The 14,157-nt window shown below is 54.3% G+C and overlaps 1 protein-coding gene across 3 annotated transcripts in view; it reads left to right on the top strand.

Moving 5' to 3' along the window:
* The window catches only part of Znf362 (zinc finger protein 362), a 33,051-nt gene that overhangs the window by 576 nt on the left and 18,318 nt on the right, over positions 1-14,157 (top strand). Inside the window, exon 2 of one of the 3 annotated variants that reach the window (XM_076565116.1) lies at positions 10,910-11,033. The exons of 1 other annotated variant lie outside the window; for it this stretch is intronic. In XM_076565116.1, the coding sequence (XP_076421231.1) occupies positions 10,996-11,033 (38 nt within the window). In that variant the 5' untranslated portion in view covers positions 10,910-10,995. Of the gene's footprint in view, positions 1-10,909; positions 11,034-11,073; positions 11,404-14,157 lie in introns of those variants that run through there. One more of the 3 variants, XM_076565115.1, reaches the window with a different exon arrangement.

The following is a 14,157-nucleotide window of genomic DNA, read 5'->3' as shown; positions in this document are numbered from 1 at the left end:
AGATCTGCAGAATATGGCGTCCCTGTCCTGTTTTAAAAATAAGCCAGGCTGCCATTTTTGTTTTTCTTTTGTCTGAAGATTTTAATAAAACTGTCTGAGAATGTGGGAGAGGCGGCTGGAAGCAGAGGGGGCACCCGAAGGGTTGGCTTTTTTCCTTTTCTTTACAGAGAGCCGGGAGCCTTTCGGGGAGGTGAGACACAATACAATTACACTTTAAAGGAAAAATAAGGGGGAGAGAAGCTGCTGGGTGATTTGGGGGGAGGGGGCTGGGAATTTAAAGTTAACTCTGAAAGTTTTCTTTTTTTTTTTTTTTTTTTTGCTTTTTTTTTAAGATTTTTTTTTTTCTTCCCCCGAGGGCCGTGAGATGCCGCGAAAGGATGTGGGGGCCCATTTCTCTGTTTCTTTTCCTTGCAAGCCGCCTTTGCAGGGTTTTTTGGAAAAGTTAACTGCCGGTTTCCCCAGAGCTGCGTGGGTGGGGGTGGGGAGTGTGTGTGTGTGTGTGTGTGTGTGTGTGTGTGTGTGTGTGTGTGTGTGTGTGTGTGTAGGGTTGAGGTGAGAGTTTTTGGGAGGAATCGTTTGGACGAGGCTTTCTATTCAAGGGGCATTGTAAGGAACTATACTCTTAACCCCAGATTTGGGGGAGGTGGCTGGCACTGGGGGTTTAGAGTGGACCCAGGGTTTGGAGCTAAGACCCCTGTCATGACAACATAACCCTTCTCTCTCACCCCCCTGTCCTCCAGCAGGGTGGCTCTTTTAGGAGTTGTGTGTGTTGGGGGTGGAGGGAGGCTTGTCCCTTCATGGGTGGCCAGAGCCCCTTGTGGACAGGAAGTTTTGGTAGGCCCCCTCTTGGGGCAAGTCTGGTTGACTGCAGTTGAAGAACCCTCTCTAGGTATGGGTGGCCTTCTTGGCCTCCAGAGATGGCTTCTGGCGATGAATGTTCTTGGTGGTGGGTTTTTGGCTAGGTACAGGCCTGCAGCTCCCGTGGGTCCCAGTACACACGGGGGTAGCTGGTTGCCTGGCCCCTGTAACGTGGGCCTGTCCTCTGTTTGTGTTCTTAACCCCTTTCTTCACCCTGCCTGCCACTTTGAAGTCTTACTGATTGGACATCAATTGAGTTTCTGAAGTGTCCGGCTGGACAGGTCCGAACCTGCTGCCTCTGCCGGCAGCAGGGGGGCCTGAGGCCAGGCCTATAACATCTGAACCTGGGCTTTTCCCCTTTTGGGAGAATCTGCCCTAGGGAGGATCCTGTGCTGTGCTCAGAGCCTTTGTGCTTATCTAGTGCCCCCCCCCCATTTCCTGGAGGGAAAACACTCAAGTCTCCCTCTAGATCTGTGTCCTGGCTGCACCGGACTGTGTGAACTCTCTCCCTAAGGACAGAATCAGGGGTGCAAGGTCTGGGAATGTTAAGCTGCAGAGTGTGGCTTGCCTAGATCACAGGGTTCTGAACCAACAAGGTTCTAGATGGAGAAACTGAGGCCCAGAGTCACAGTATACTGCCCAGTAAGAAGAGAGCTGCAGCCGGATCCGCTTGGTTCCCGCCACTGTTCTCTCTTCGGGAGCTCTGACACCAGGATGTTTTGTTTCAGACAGACCTGAACAGGAATGGGAGGACAGTGTCACCCCTTCCTCTTCCCCAGGCCCTATCACCCCAATCTTTCAGGAAATTGAACTTTACAGTTTGCACAGTGTCAGATGTGGTTGCTGTGTCAGGCTCTCCCCAAAACTGAGTTGTGGACGGACGTTCAGGTAGGGACAGTTGACTCCCGTTCTGAAATCTAAGAAACTGAGGCATGGAGAGGTTGAGCAGGGACAGAGGAGGGCTTTAACTCAGGCCTGCAGGCTCCCTGTGTGGGCCTTTCCTAAGTGGGTGGTGCTGTGGGCAGGACCTTTCCCAACTTCTAGTTTTCGGTCTGAAATTCTTCTGCTGACCCCGTTGGCTGTGTAAAAATCCAGAGGCTCACCCCCACCCCAAAGAATGTCAGAGATGGAAAGGTCCTGGGAGGTCATCTGGGCTCGGAGAGAGGAAGCCACTGGCTGCAAGTCTGGTCCTGGACCGGAGACTGGAGCCTTGGTCTCCTGTGAAGAGCTCAGACCCACTGGGCCCTGTGGAGTGGTGCTAGCCGGCTCAGGGGCCGGGCAATAAGGGCCACACTAGATGGAGACATAGGTTGGTCCCAGGGGCTAAAGGGTCGTCTGCATGTGACCCTGGGGAATGGAGGCCAGCCTGGTCGAAGGTGGGAAGCTGGTGTGGGAGTGAGCTGGGGCCTGGGTCTGACGCTAGCATGGCCCCCGGCCTTTCCCTGGGCGAGCATGTCCTTGCATCTCTCCGGGGCTTACAAAAGTCTTGCCGTTTGTAGATTCGTTCATTTGTTGTTAGGCCATTCATTTATCCTCCCACTCATTGGTTTATTGGTTAGTCATTTCAGTAGTCTGCCTGTCTGTCTGTCCATCCATCCATCCATCCATCCATCCATCCATCCATCCACCCACCCACCCATCCATCCAGCTCCCCCAGCCTAGGCTGGACAGATAGGAGATGCAAATGTAGTTCTGTGATTCTCTAAAGCCAGCAAGGGAGAAAAGCCAAGGTTTCAGGTGAGTGCGCAGGGATTGTCTCCCCACAGATCAGAGTTTCAGAGACTCTCCGCAGTGGGCCTGCGTCCTAAGATGAGGTCCCACTTGTGTCTCAGGGCTCTGAGCATGCTCCTTACTTCTGTGAGCTTTCGGCTGCGCACCTGTAAAGTGGGGTGCTCCGCTTGATCTCACTGATAATGGGGGGGATAATAACAGCGTCTTGGATGTCTCCCACCCCTGGTCAGGCATGTGCTGGGATCTCTGGACATGTGCCTTGACCCATCAGGATGGTCACCTACTTTTCTAGGCCCTGTCTTGACTTCGTAAACCATAGTGGGGGTTTTCAGAACACCAAGTGATCTGGGGACCCTGACTAGCGATTCTGTTTCTTTAGTCCCTTGCTGAAAGTTCCGCTGTTTCCTAAACATTTAGAAGAAAATAAATAACTGAAAATCCTCTTTGGACCCACAGGGCCTTTCATGGTCCCAGCTTTGCTCACTTCTCAACCTAGGCTTCCCTGCTCTTGTCCTGCCCTGCCCTGCTCACCCCCTTCTCTTAGCACCTCTGGCCACGCCAATTTCTTTGTGCACCTTCCCTGGCCTGGCATGTTTTTTTTTTCCCTGAATCCTTGCCTAGCTGGTGGCACCATGGGACATCACCTCCTCAAAGGGGCCTTTGCTGACCGTTGGCTGTGAATAGCTTCCCTGCTGTCACATGAGCCCCTTCTTATTTTCTTTTGTGGCTCTGGGCATCTGAAACCTTCTCATCCATTTGTTTATTTGTGTTTCTGACTGTCTGCCCCCGGGGGAACGTGTTTTAAGTTCTAGGCAGGCTTAAGCTCACCTCGAGCTTCCAGTGAGGTGTGGCTGGGGCTTCAGCAGAGGTGAGGAACAGCTGTGGAGCCAGGTGTGGTGGCAGCCCCCGTGTCCTGGCAGTGCCTGGGAGATGAAGTTACACTGAGGTCTGCCATCTTCCCCTGGGAGTCTCGGGGTTGTTGTTAGGAAATAATGAGATGATTAAATTGTGGAATCTCAGAATCTTAGCCTCTCCCAAACTCAGAACTGTAACATCTGAGCAGCACCTCCGACACTTTGACCGTGACCCCATCTTGGACTGTCACAGGTGTGGTTGGAGTGGATGCAGGAGTGTTTGCTTTGGGCCAGCACATGCCCTCCAAGGCTTTGTGCACGTGGAAATGTACAGTCGTCATGGTTATCATCCTCTTTGGCAGCCTAGGAAGTGTAGGCATGGAGAAGTCAGGGAACTTATCCCTGGGGAGGCGAGGGTGGGGTGGGGATGGAGGTGGGGGCACTCCTGGGTCTGGAAATCAGTGCTGTGTGGCTGCTTAAGATCCCACGGCTGTTGTGGAGAAGGCCAGCCTTACCCGATCCCTGCCCGCATCCTGACCGAAGAGCTTCTGCCCTCTCATAGAACCCCCTCCACTGAGCTCTTCCCCCCCCCCCCCAGGGTCCTTGTCACTGCTAGGACACTTTACTTCTTTCCAAACTTAGAGTTCCCGAACCTCCCAGTGAACGACCCTGGGAAGCCAAGGTACAGGAGCAGCTTCCGGGAGCTTTGACCCTGTGGTTTCATGGGCTTCAGTGGCTTCTTTCTCTCCCCTGGGCCAGTCTGGTGGCCTTGGTGCATGGTATTGAACATGTGAGGGGTGAATGAATGAATGAAAAGTCCACCGAGACTGCTAAGTATTTCCGGAACCCCTCCGGTCGCTGTGGCACCATGCTGACTCTGGTTTGGGGTCTCTGGACAGGCTTGATGTCCTCGGGGAAAGGAGACTCGCTTTCCACTCCTGTCGTGGGCCTCTGTAGTTTTATAAGCCAGACGTCTTCTTCCCCACTGGGGAGACTGCAGGGTTAGGGGAGAGGAGGGGGTTGTGGTCCAGTATGTGTCTCCTGAGGTTTTACCTGCTGAGCTCTCCGCTCGCCAGCTTTCAACAGGCTGCCCAGCTTTGGCCTTGGGGTTTGAGGGCACTGGTTGGAGTAGCTGCACCCCTTCAGTACCACCCTCTTCTCCACCATGGGGCAACATTCCTGGTGCACAGGGCTACACCTGGCACCGAGGAAGCTAACTGATGTGGGAGTGTGTTGGGGCTGAGTTGGTGAGAGGGTTTTCTGGAACCCAAGACCTGAAGTGGGCTTTAGAGACTGACCTGGTCTGGGCAGGTGCCTGAGTAGTGCCATTAGTCGATCAGGTGTGAGGGACAGGCTGAGGGACTTGGCTCTGAGGCCTAAGGAGCCCTCAGAGTGTTGGTTCCTGCCTCACCCATCTGGCCAGCAAGAATGTTCCGTTTTGAGCTTTGGGCAAAGGTCTTAGGCTCCTCAGACTGCAGTGGTTCTCAACCTGTGGGTCATGACCCCGTTGGGGGGGGTTGAATGAACCTTTCACAGGGGTCACATATCAGATATCCTGAATATCAGATATTTGCATTATGATTCATAGCAGTAGCAAAATTATAGTTATGAAGTAGCAATGAAAATAATTTTATGGTTGGGGGTCACGACAACATGAGGAACTGTATTAAAGGATTGAGCATTAGGAAGGTTGAGAACCACTGCCTTAGAGGATAATCTAGTTAGCCAGGTACTGGGGTTCTGACGGGGGACACCTGGCTGTGGTAGGGAGACTCCCCATCACACTCAAACATACACATCCATTCATATATAGTCATACATACACATCCGTACATACACATCCATACATACACATTCATACATATAGAGTCATACATACACATCCATACATACATATCCATACATATAGAGTCATACATACACATCCAAACATATATAGTCACCATTCCTGAGCGAGTCCTCAGTATCCCCTTGCGTTCCTGTGGGTAAATGCCCACTCTCTGTCTGCATCTGTCTAAAGAAATGGAGCCACTCACAAACACGAGAAGACAGTAGCCCTGAGAGCCCAGGGTGGGTGTGGGTCACCAGGTGGCATTGGGGATAGTGTGGTCCAGTTTGTAGTTGATCTTCCCTGGGCTCGCCCCCACCCACATGGCCACCCAGTCCTGCTTGGGCTCCATCCTCTTTGCTGGCCCTGAGCCTTGCCTAACCTGACCATACGCCGCCTACACGGGAGAGGGAAGGGACTACTTCGTGGAGGGGTTAGGATCACATGCTGGGGTTCCCAGTTTGGGACCTGTCTTGAACGACATGTGGACCCATGTTAGCAGAGCAGCCCTGGTATGGGGAGAAATCAGAAGAACCACAGGAGGCTCCTTCACCCCACACACCGGGACACTAATGTAAGGCCCCTTATACTCAGGTGAGCGTGTGCAGTGACGGCATACCGTGAGCAGGCACCATCCTGCAACCTTAAACATGTTAACCTGTACTGTCCTCTCAGCAGCCTCACACATCCCCCACTCTTACCTGTCAGGTTACAGATGGCAGCTTTGCGCTCTGGGCTTTGCTGCTATTCCAAGGCCCAAGCCTGGGCTCTCTGGCTATAAAATCCATCCGCCTTCTTGTGAAGGCCTAGGCCCATCCCTTCCCAATTGTGACTGGTTGAGCCTACTTCCTTAACAGGAACTCAGAAGACCCAGAAAGGCTCGCCAGAAGTTTCTGGTCCCTCAGCCCTCACCAGCTCGGTACTAATGTGGACTTAAGTGGTTAGTACCCACAGAGCCTTGTTCCTGACCCCAAATCAGAGGGTACCCTGAGAACCAGGCGGGCAGGGCTTAGGGGGCTGGGCAGAACTGTAATGGAAGGACAGGGTAAGGACCCCCCAGGTGCCCTGGCAGTATGCTTTTTGATACATTAGTGTGGTGCTCAGGTATGTCTTAGGCATCTTTCTGGGAGCGTGCCACATTTCAAACTGTTCATAGATTCTTTCTTGTGAGGTTGGGAGGAGTTTGAGAATTGCCCGGGAATCATCTAACGGGACCTAGGTGGAGGAAGTGTTAGTCACTGTCACCCTCACCCACCTGTCCTCCCTGGGACAGCTGGCAGCAGAGGAAGTCCCATGCTCTGTGTCTGTGAGATGGTGGTGTCTCCGCCTGGAGAAGGTTCCTGGTCCGGGACATCTCTGGGTGTCTGGAGGTGGGAGTGGAGTTGCTGAGGATAAAGGGATGGAGGATCAGGGAGGGCACTGGGTGCAGACATCAGCTCTCTCTGCCATCACAATGGAAACAGCCCTTCCAGGGCCTGTGGGGCTGCAAAAACCTGCCCTAATGGAATCCAGGATCCTTAGCCTTGCTCATCACAGGAAGTTCCCAGAAGCCAGTTTCTGGGGCTGGCCCGGCTGGAGTCTTAGAGACAGGGTCGGAGGAGCAGCAGCGAGGGCCTTGGGCTTCATGGAATGGGGGAATGTGGAGGGCAGAGGTGCTGTAGGAGGGAGCCTTTGAGCATAGGTGGGTGGGTGGGTCTCACAGAGCCAGGTGGAATCAGTCTCACCTCAGCCTCTGTCTTGCAAAGCCTCTCGCTTGTCCTTTCTCAGCCATTCCCGTGGCCACAGAAGGGTTTGTCTGCTGGAAACCTTGCCCTCAGTTGCTCAGGGCATCACCTTCCTGCCTTGCATGAACTCTGGCTCCCAGCCTTGTGCCTCCCCTATACCCTAGCTACTCCAGACCAGCATGCTGTTCCGGGCCCTCCTGCCTCCTGGCCTGTGTAGTTCCTTCTGTTCATCTGGGGAGCTAGCTGTGTTACCTCTCTGTCCTGGGAATGATCCTGCACCCCTCTGCTCCACTGGCACAGAGAGACCCTGCCTTATGGAGGGTCCTCAGGGCCTTGTGGAGTGCTAATGTGGACTGGGCCCTGCCCAACTCTAATTTGGTGGGTGCATGGCTCTGCCATGATCCTAGCCTTGAGGGTAACTCTTGGCTGCTGGGGAGACTAGTATATTTAGAGGTACGAGAAAGGAAAAGTAGAAGACACAGGAGTGTGGAACTGGTGGCCTGATTCCTGTTAGGTAGGGAATGATCAGAAGAAATGGCCTTGAACCTAAGACCTGTCAGTTGAGCCTTGAGACCTGACTGAGGAACAGGGAATGTTACCACGAGCCTTCAGATAAGCTGTCCTCAGCCAGCCAGCTGCTTACATGGGCAGCTGGATAGACAAGTGACCAGACCATCCACCCATGGCAGTGTGACCTGGGCTGAGGTCCGATGCCAGGGTTCTAGCTCAGGATGTAGCCTTCAGATGGGTGGACCTGCTGGCATAGGAAAGCAGCTTGTTTGGGGTGGGAGCCGCAGGAGCTATAGGGCAGAAGGATGAGGGCAAGGCTGGGTGACAGGGATGAATGTGGCCAACGGGACCTTGCAGAGGCCTTGGCTGACCAGCTGTGGGGTTCCCCCAAGCAATGGCACCTATAAAGAAAGGGCTTTCAGCGGGAGGATGGGTGACAGGCAGGCTGGCTGTCCCTTGGTCTGTCTGCCTGGCTGGAGCCCCTGGATGCCATGGGACTTGAGTCCCTTCCTAACTGTCCCCCCCCCCATGTGCCTGGGGGCCTGGTGGTGCTGCAGCTTGTAGTGGGACCCTTAGCTTATCTTCTGGGGACATTGGGAGAGCGTGCCTCTTTGAATAGGAAGCCAGGGTGCCTTACTTTGCCAAACAAAGCTTACAAAAGCTTTCATTTTATTAAAAGAAAACATTCCTCAAGACAGCTAGGTAGCCACACTGTAGGAAAGTCATAAAGATGGATGTCAGGCACTTCCACCCCCAGCCCCGTCTCCGCCCTGTTCCTAACCCCACGCTCCCCCACTGTTAGCACACAGTTCTCTTTCCTCCCAGCATTCAGTCTTGGGTGGGATTTTCTCTTTTGTCGTCCTCCTGGCTCTGTATCCTGAGTGTCTCCTAATTGCCCAGGGAGTTTTACCAACCATGCTTTTCAGTGGGTGTGGTAGCCTGGGCTCCACATCCCATGTAGATAGTCTGGATCAGAATCCCACATTCCCTGCTCGGCTTTGGGCAGTTGCGTAGTCCCTCTGTGCCCCTGGTTCCTCTGAGCCTCATGTGCACGTTGAACAAGTGACAGCAGTGCCACTTTGGGCTGTCACAGAGGAGAACCATTTCAGGGCTCTCTCCCTATTGCTGGCAAGTTGGGCCGTTCCAGGTCTTTGCTCATGAAAACCCATGGACACGGGCAGTGTGGTGCATGGATCTTTGGGCTGTTTTCTAGGGATGGATGATCAGGACTGGGCACATTAGGCCAGGAGGTCTGACTACTTTTAGAGCTCTTGACACACTAAGGGTAGATTCTGCTCACAAATGTGTGTTCCAGTTTATACTCCCACGGATCATCACGGGAGTGCCAGCCTCACCACATCCTCGCCAGCGTTTTCATAGTTCTTTTTGCTCCTGTGGCAGGTGAAGCTCGTTGACTTTTCGTGGCTAGTGAGGCAGAACTGGTGACTGTGTTCATCAGCTGTTTGCATCTATTAGGGTCAGCGCACAAGCAGCCCCTCCTCATGTCAATCAGAATGAGATCAGGTAGATATGGGCCCCAGGACCGAGTGTGATGCAGGGGTCACTCAGGGGGGGACACTTTCTTCTGTCTAGGCTGTAATATATTTAGTTCTTTTCACTAATCATGCATGTACACTGTCATTCATTCATTCCTTCATTCATCCATCCATTCATTCATTCAGGCACTAGATGTTGCCACCTTAAAAGGCCTCTGCTGTGGACAGTGCTCGGATGATGGACATGCAGGGCACACAGGGGACAGATCCCACATGGGGTAGCAGACCCCATATGTTTCCAGGTAGAACAGCCTGTGCCCCAGGACCCATAGGAGGAGTTGGGATCATTCATCCCCTTCGAGGATGCTGGAAGTGGCCCTGGCATCCTTAACTGGGAGGAAGCAAGAAGGAAGTGGACACTGGTGAGAGGAACCATCAGTTTGGCTGGTCAGTGTACCGTGGGACAAGCAGTGAGTCCAGAAGGTGGTAGGAGCTGGTCCATGTGCCTAAGTCATCCTCACCGTGTCTGCCGTAAGGAGCCACGGAAGCTTCTAGGTAGGACAGGATACAGTGACTGCAGTAGAGCTTAGGGTAGGCTGAGGGTGGAGATGGAGAACCTGCGGGAGGTAGCTGAGGCCAGAGCTGAAGGCCTGGACCAGAAGACTGGGGGAGGGACAGAGACCTACTCTGTGTCCTCTCCCAACCTGTGGAATCCTAATCAGGGTCCAAGACATTCTCCCGCAGCTGGGTCTTACTTAGGAGGAGGCTGTCAAAGGCCTGATGTGTGGTGGCCCTGGAGTGCCCCCATCAGCTGAGCTGACTTTCCCATGAGCCTCCTCACTTCCCCCTTAGGCTCCCAAGCACTTTCTTTCTTTTTTTAATAATAAATTTATTGTTTTCATTTTAAAAGAAACTGAATGCCATGACTGAGAATTTGGAAATCAGAGAAACAAAGACAAAACCCCAAGCAGCGGACGCTAGCACCTCCCCCTGGGCTCCCGGCCCCTTGTGGGCGTGGTTCCCTGCAGCCTCCTTATAATCACAGAGTCTCGCTTTAAGGGTCCGGCTCCTCCCACTTCCCCATCCCTACCCACCACCCCCACCCCCTTTTGCTTTGTTGGAAGCCTGCTCCCATGTGGCCATGGGGACGGGGCAGATCTCAGTTTTAATGTCTGTGGCTTTGGGGGGGCAGGGCCTAAATTGTTGAACTGACGACACCCACTTCCTCCACCCTGGCAGCAGTGACCCCCCTGTCCCCACCCCGCTCCTTACAACCCACTGTGGGCTGTGTGTCCTCTGTGTCTCCCGGTCTAAGTCTATGTTTTCCCCACGCAGCAGAGCCTGGCAGAGAGCGTGCCCTTCTCTCTGGAGTTTGCTAAACTAGCCTCAGAGGCTTTCTGGGAAAAAGTGACAGAAGGATCTGCTTTGAAGTCTGTACTTGGTTCCATAGCCTCAGCCAGGATGCTTAACCTCTCTGGACCTCAGTTTCTTCATCTGTACCATGGGTCTATTGTTGCAGTATGTAATAACTGTAACTGTCCTGCCACAGCCCCCAGCCCTTTGCAGGTGGCCACCTGGGGTCAGTTGCTGGCCCAGGTGAGATACCAGATACCATCCTACCTGGGAAGAGCTAAGAGATTCTCCCAGCCGCTGAGTAATAACCACACCAGAGTGCATGCGACTCCACATGGCCGGGTCAGGGCTGGGTGGCCAGCCTTACTCCCTCGCTTGCTGTGTGACTGGGCAAGTTGATTGACATCTCTGAGCTGTATTTCTGTTAAGTGCTCATTTCACAGAGTCATTGGGAAGATTCAGTAGCTCGAATCATACTATGCTCAGCACATTGGTGTTTGAATCAACAGTAGCTGCCATTTTATTGTTATTGTTATTGTTATTCCCATATACAAGGTGCTGTTGGGAACAAGAGAAGTGGCTGACTGGGGGTTCAGGGAAAGCTCCGTAGAAGAGGGAACACTTGAGCTGGGTCTTGAAGGATGAGTAGAAGTTCACCAAGTGGGAAAGGACCCTCTAGGTAAGGAACCTGTGATTCTAGGCTGCGGGTCTGTCGATAAGGGGTTTGTTCTTTGGGGATCAAGGCGTTGTGTTCATAAAAGTCCTGAGTGCCCCTCACTGCTATCCTCTGGGGGTGTCACGGGGGAGGTATGCTTGCCCTAGTAGTGTTGGTGGCTTTGGCTTCCTGTGCCCATGGGTCCATGCTTGTGGCCACAAGTCTGTGTCTGTCCCCTGTCTGGGTTTGGTTTTGTCTGCATGTTGTGTTGACTGTGTTTGTCTCTGTCGATGTCCAGAGATCTGGGCCACACTGTGGGGACAGCCTGTATACTTCCCCGGCCACCAGCTCCTCTGAGTAGCCAGGACCCTCTGATGACTCCCCTCTGGGCCAGGTACAGCCCTAGCCTCACACTTCTCATTGGGAATTCCCCTGCCACCAACTCCTAGCCTCTCTAGAACCTGCTACGTCTGGTCGTCATAGGGGTCTTACAAATCACATATTCCACCCCTTCACCTACTGCTGCAAACATCTGGACTCTGGGCCTAAGACCTAGGGATGAGCCTCTGAGCAAGGCCCTGGCTGACCGTCCAGGCTGATCTCTGTTTGCCAGTCTCTCTGGGAGGCCACCCCCCCTCCCCACGCTAGTGCATTGCTTGTCTACAGGCATCAGCTAACACTGTCACTTACCGGAATGCCTGCCCCCTCTCTTGGCTCACTCCCACTCACTCTTGGAGACTCAAGGCAGGCCTCATCTCCCCCTGAATCCTCCCTGGCTCACGCCTGCAGGGTGGGCCAGCCTCCAGGCAGCGTATCCCTTACTTGGAAGCTGGGCAGGTGACTTGGCCAAGGACACACATTCAGTGGAGTGGAGTCAGGATTTGAACCAGAGCCTGCTGTTCCCTGGTGGGGTGGGGCGGGGGGGGGGGTGTTCATAGCCAGGGCTGGTGGGGAGGCAAGGGTGGATTGGAGGGTGTCTGGAGATGGCCTCCCCACCCCTGTCAGCTGTGGCTGGTCTGAGGTGGGAGGGTCACTATGTGGTCTATGACCTGTTCAGAGGTGGGTGACTGGAGAAAGTCAAGGCCAGCACTGGCTGACTGAAGCAGAGACAGTCTGAGGGAGGGGCAGGGGCAGCAGGGAGCTGGGCCCACACTCTAGGTGAGGCTTAGGCTTGTTGGTACTTAGACTTCCCAAGTAGATGGGCCACTGGTACTAGGGAATAGGGAGTCCTGCTCTCTGCTGTCGGGGGCTGGGCAGGGAGTTACGAAAGAGATCAAGAAGGCAAGAGGCCCCAGACACACAGGAACCCCTTCAGTGGTCCAGGTGGCTCCGAAGGGAGTGGTCTGGTGATGTGTAGAAGGCCCCAGAGGTGGAGGCTCTTTCCCGTGAGTCTCCATTCACTGTTTTGGAAGACAAGGCACTGGCCCAAGATTCCCTGGTGCTGGTCTCTGGTTTGGCCCAGTGTTTGTGAAACGGCTCCAGGAGACACGTCATTCATCCACAGTTCAACTTTCTTTACCTTTGAGAACAAGAAAAGCAAGTGACAGTTGTGGGTGGATCGCACGGGTGAGGGTGGGTGGCTCCTGGCTCCAGGCTTGGCTTTTGCCCAGTGCTGAAGGCCGCCACTGCTATACCAGTGTGTTGCCTCTGCCCACCCAGTGTGGACACTCAGCCCTGGGAGACTTGGCCCCTGCCTCGACCCCAGTGTTCTTCCCCCTGACCTTGGCATCCCCTCTGCCACATTGCCCCCTGGCCCAGCATGCTCCTTGTTGCCTTCCCACCACGGGTGTCTCATCCCCTAGCTCATCCTGGCATTCGAGGCCCTAGAGCTGGCCTCGGTGTCCCATACCGCTGTGGCACTGGGAAGGTGTTCACCCTTTTCCACACTGCTACACCCCCATCCTCCTCCATCTGTCCCAGATGTTCACCCGGTCTTGCCTCTCTCCTGCATCATACCTTCCTCAGGGCAGGGCTTACCCACATGCCAGTGAGTACCAGGCAATGGTGAGGGCTCAGTAGATACCCGGGCCCTGTCCTGCCCCCTGCATCTGGCACACAGTAGGCGGGTACCAGGGCCAAAGTCATGGACGGACTTATAGCTGGAGAGGGGTAGAGAGGAGAGGGCTGTGTGGAGCAGACCTGGTGCCCTGGGAAAAGCTTCCCCTGATGTCCTGGCTCTGCAGCTAAGGCAAGGGCTAGCCCTGGCTATTCAGTGGCCTGATAGATGGTAGTGTATACTTTATCCCAGCGATGGGACTCTGGGCAAGCCCGCAGCTCCCTAACTGGGTTGGGATCTGGGAAGGCTAGACCCGGCCTTGAATCAGAGATGAGGGAAAGGAGGAGGAGGGGATTGCTTCCCCGGAATCGTCTGGAAGCAGCCTAGTGCCTGGGGCAGGGCAGCCTGCCTCACCCCATCTTAGTGATGAGGAGAACAGTTCAGGGGGCTGCAGCCAGGCCTGCCGCTACCGTCCATCAGCCCGAGCAGGTCTCCATATGAAGACTGATGAGTTCTTCCATGGAGTGGGCACAGAAAGTCTACCCTGCTGCTGCCATCCTCCTGGGCTTCCGAAGAGCTCCCCAAGAGGGCACTCGGTAGACGGAGCAGCTAGACAGTGGGTGGGCTTGCCTTCCGCAGAATTCAGAATCAGTCTCCATGCAATGACTTCATTCAATTCCCGTGTGTGCCCATTCCCAAGCCACCTTAGGTCAGCTCCCCAGTCTCCCCTCCCCCATCTCTGCCTTGTCCACTCACGGGGTCACGGCCATGCCACCCTCAGGCAGGACACCTCCCCCCCAAGCCTACAGCCAGAAGCCCGCTCTTCTCCCTGAATGCACTGGATTTGGAGTCAGGCTGAGGAGAGTGGAGTCTCTGGCATGCTCACTTGCTGTGTGATCCTGAGCCAATCGCTCTACCTCTCTGAACTTTTTCCTCCCTCCTAAAAGTGGGCATGGTGAGAGTTCCTGCTCTCAGTGTCAATGTGCCCAGTACAAGGTGGGCACTGGTAACTCACAGCCTCCTCACTGGCTGGGTGAGCAGCCCCAAAGGCCTGGGGACAGTCAGGGAGTGAGGCAGGCCGAGCATTGCTTTTTGTCTGTAAGAGGCTACCACGGGGTTTGATGGACAGAGGGGAGGGCCTCCTATGCCTTG

This window comes from Peromyscus maniculatus, chromosome 2, assembly GCF_049852395.1.
Source record: "Peromyscus maniculatus bairdii isolate BWxNUB_F1_BW_parent chromosome 2, HU_Pman_BW_mat_3.1, whole genome shotgun sequence".
In the NCBI taxonomy this organism is placed as follows: domain Eukaryota; kingdom Metazoa; phylum Chordata; class Mammalia; order Rodentia; family Cricetidae; genus Peromyscus; species Peromyscus maniculatus.
This window is presented reverse-complemented; position numbering and strand designations above follow the sequence as displayed.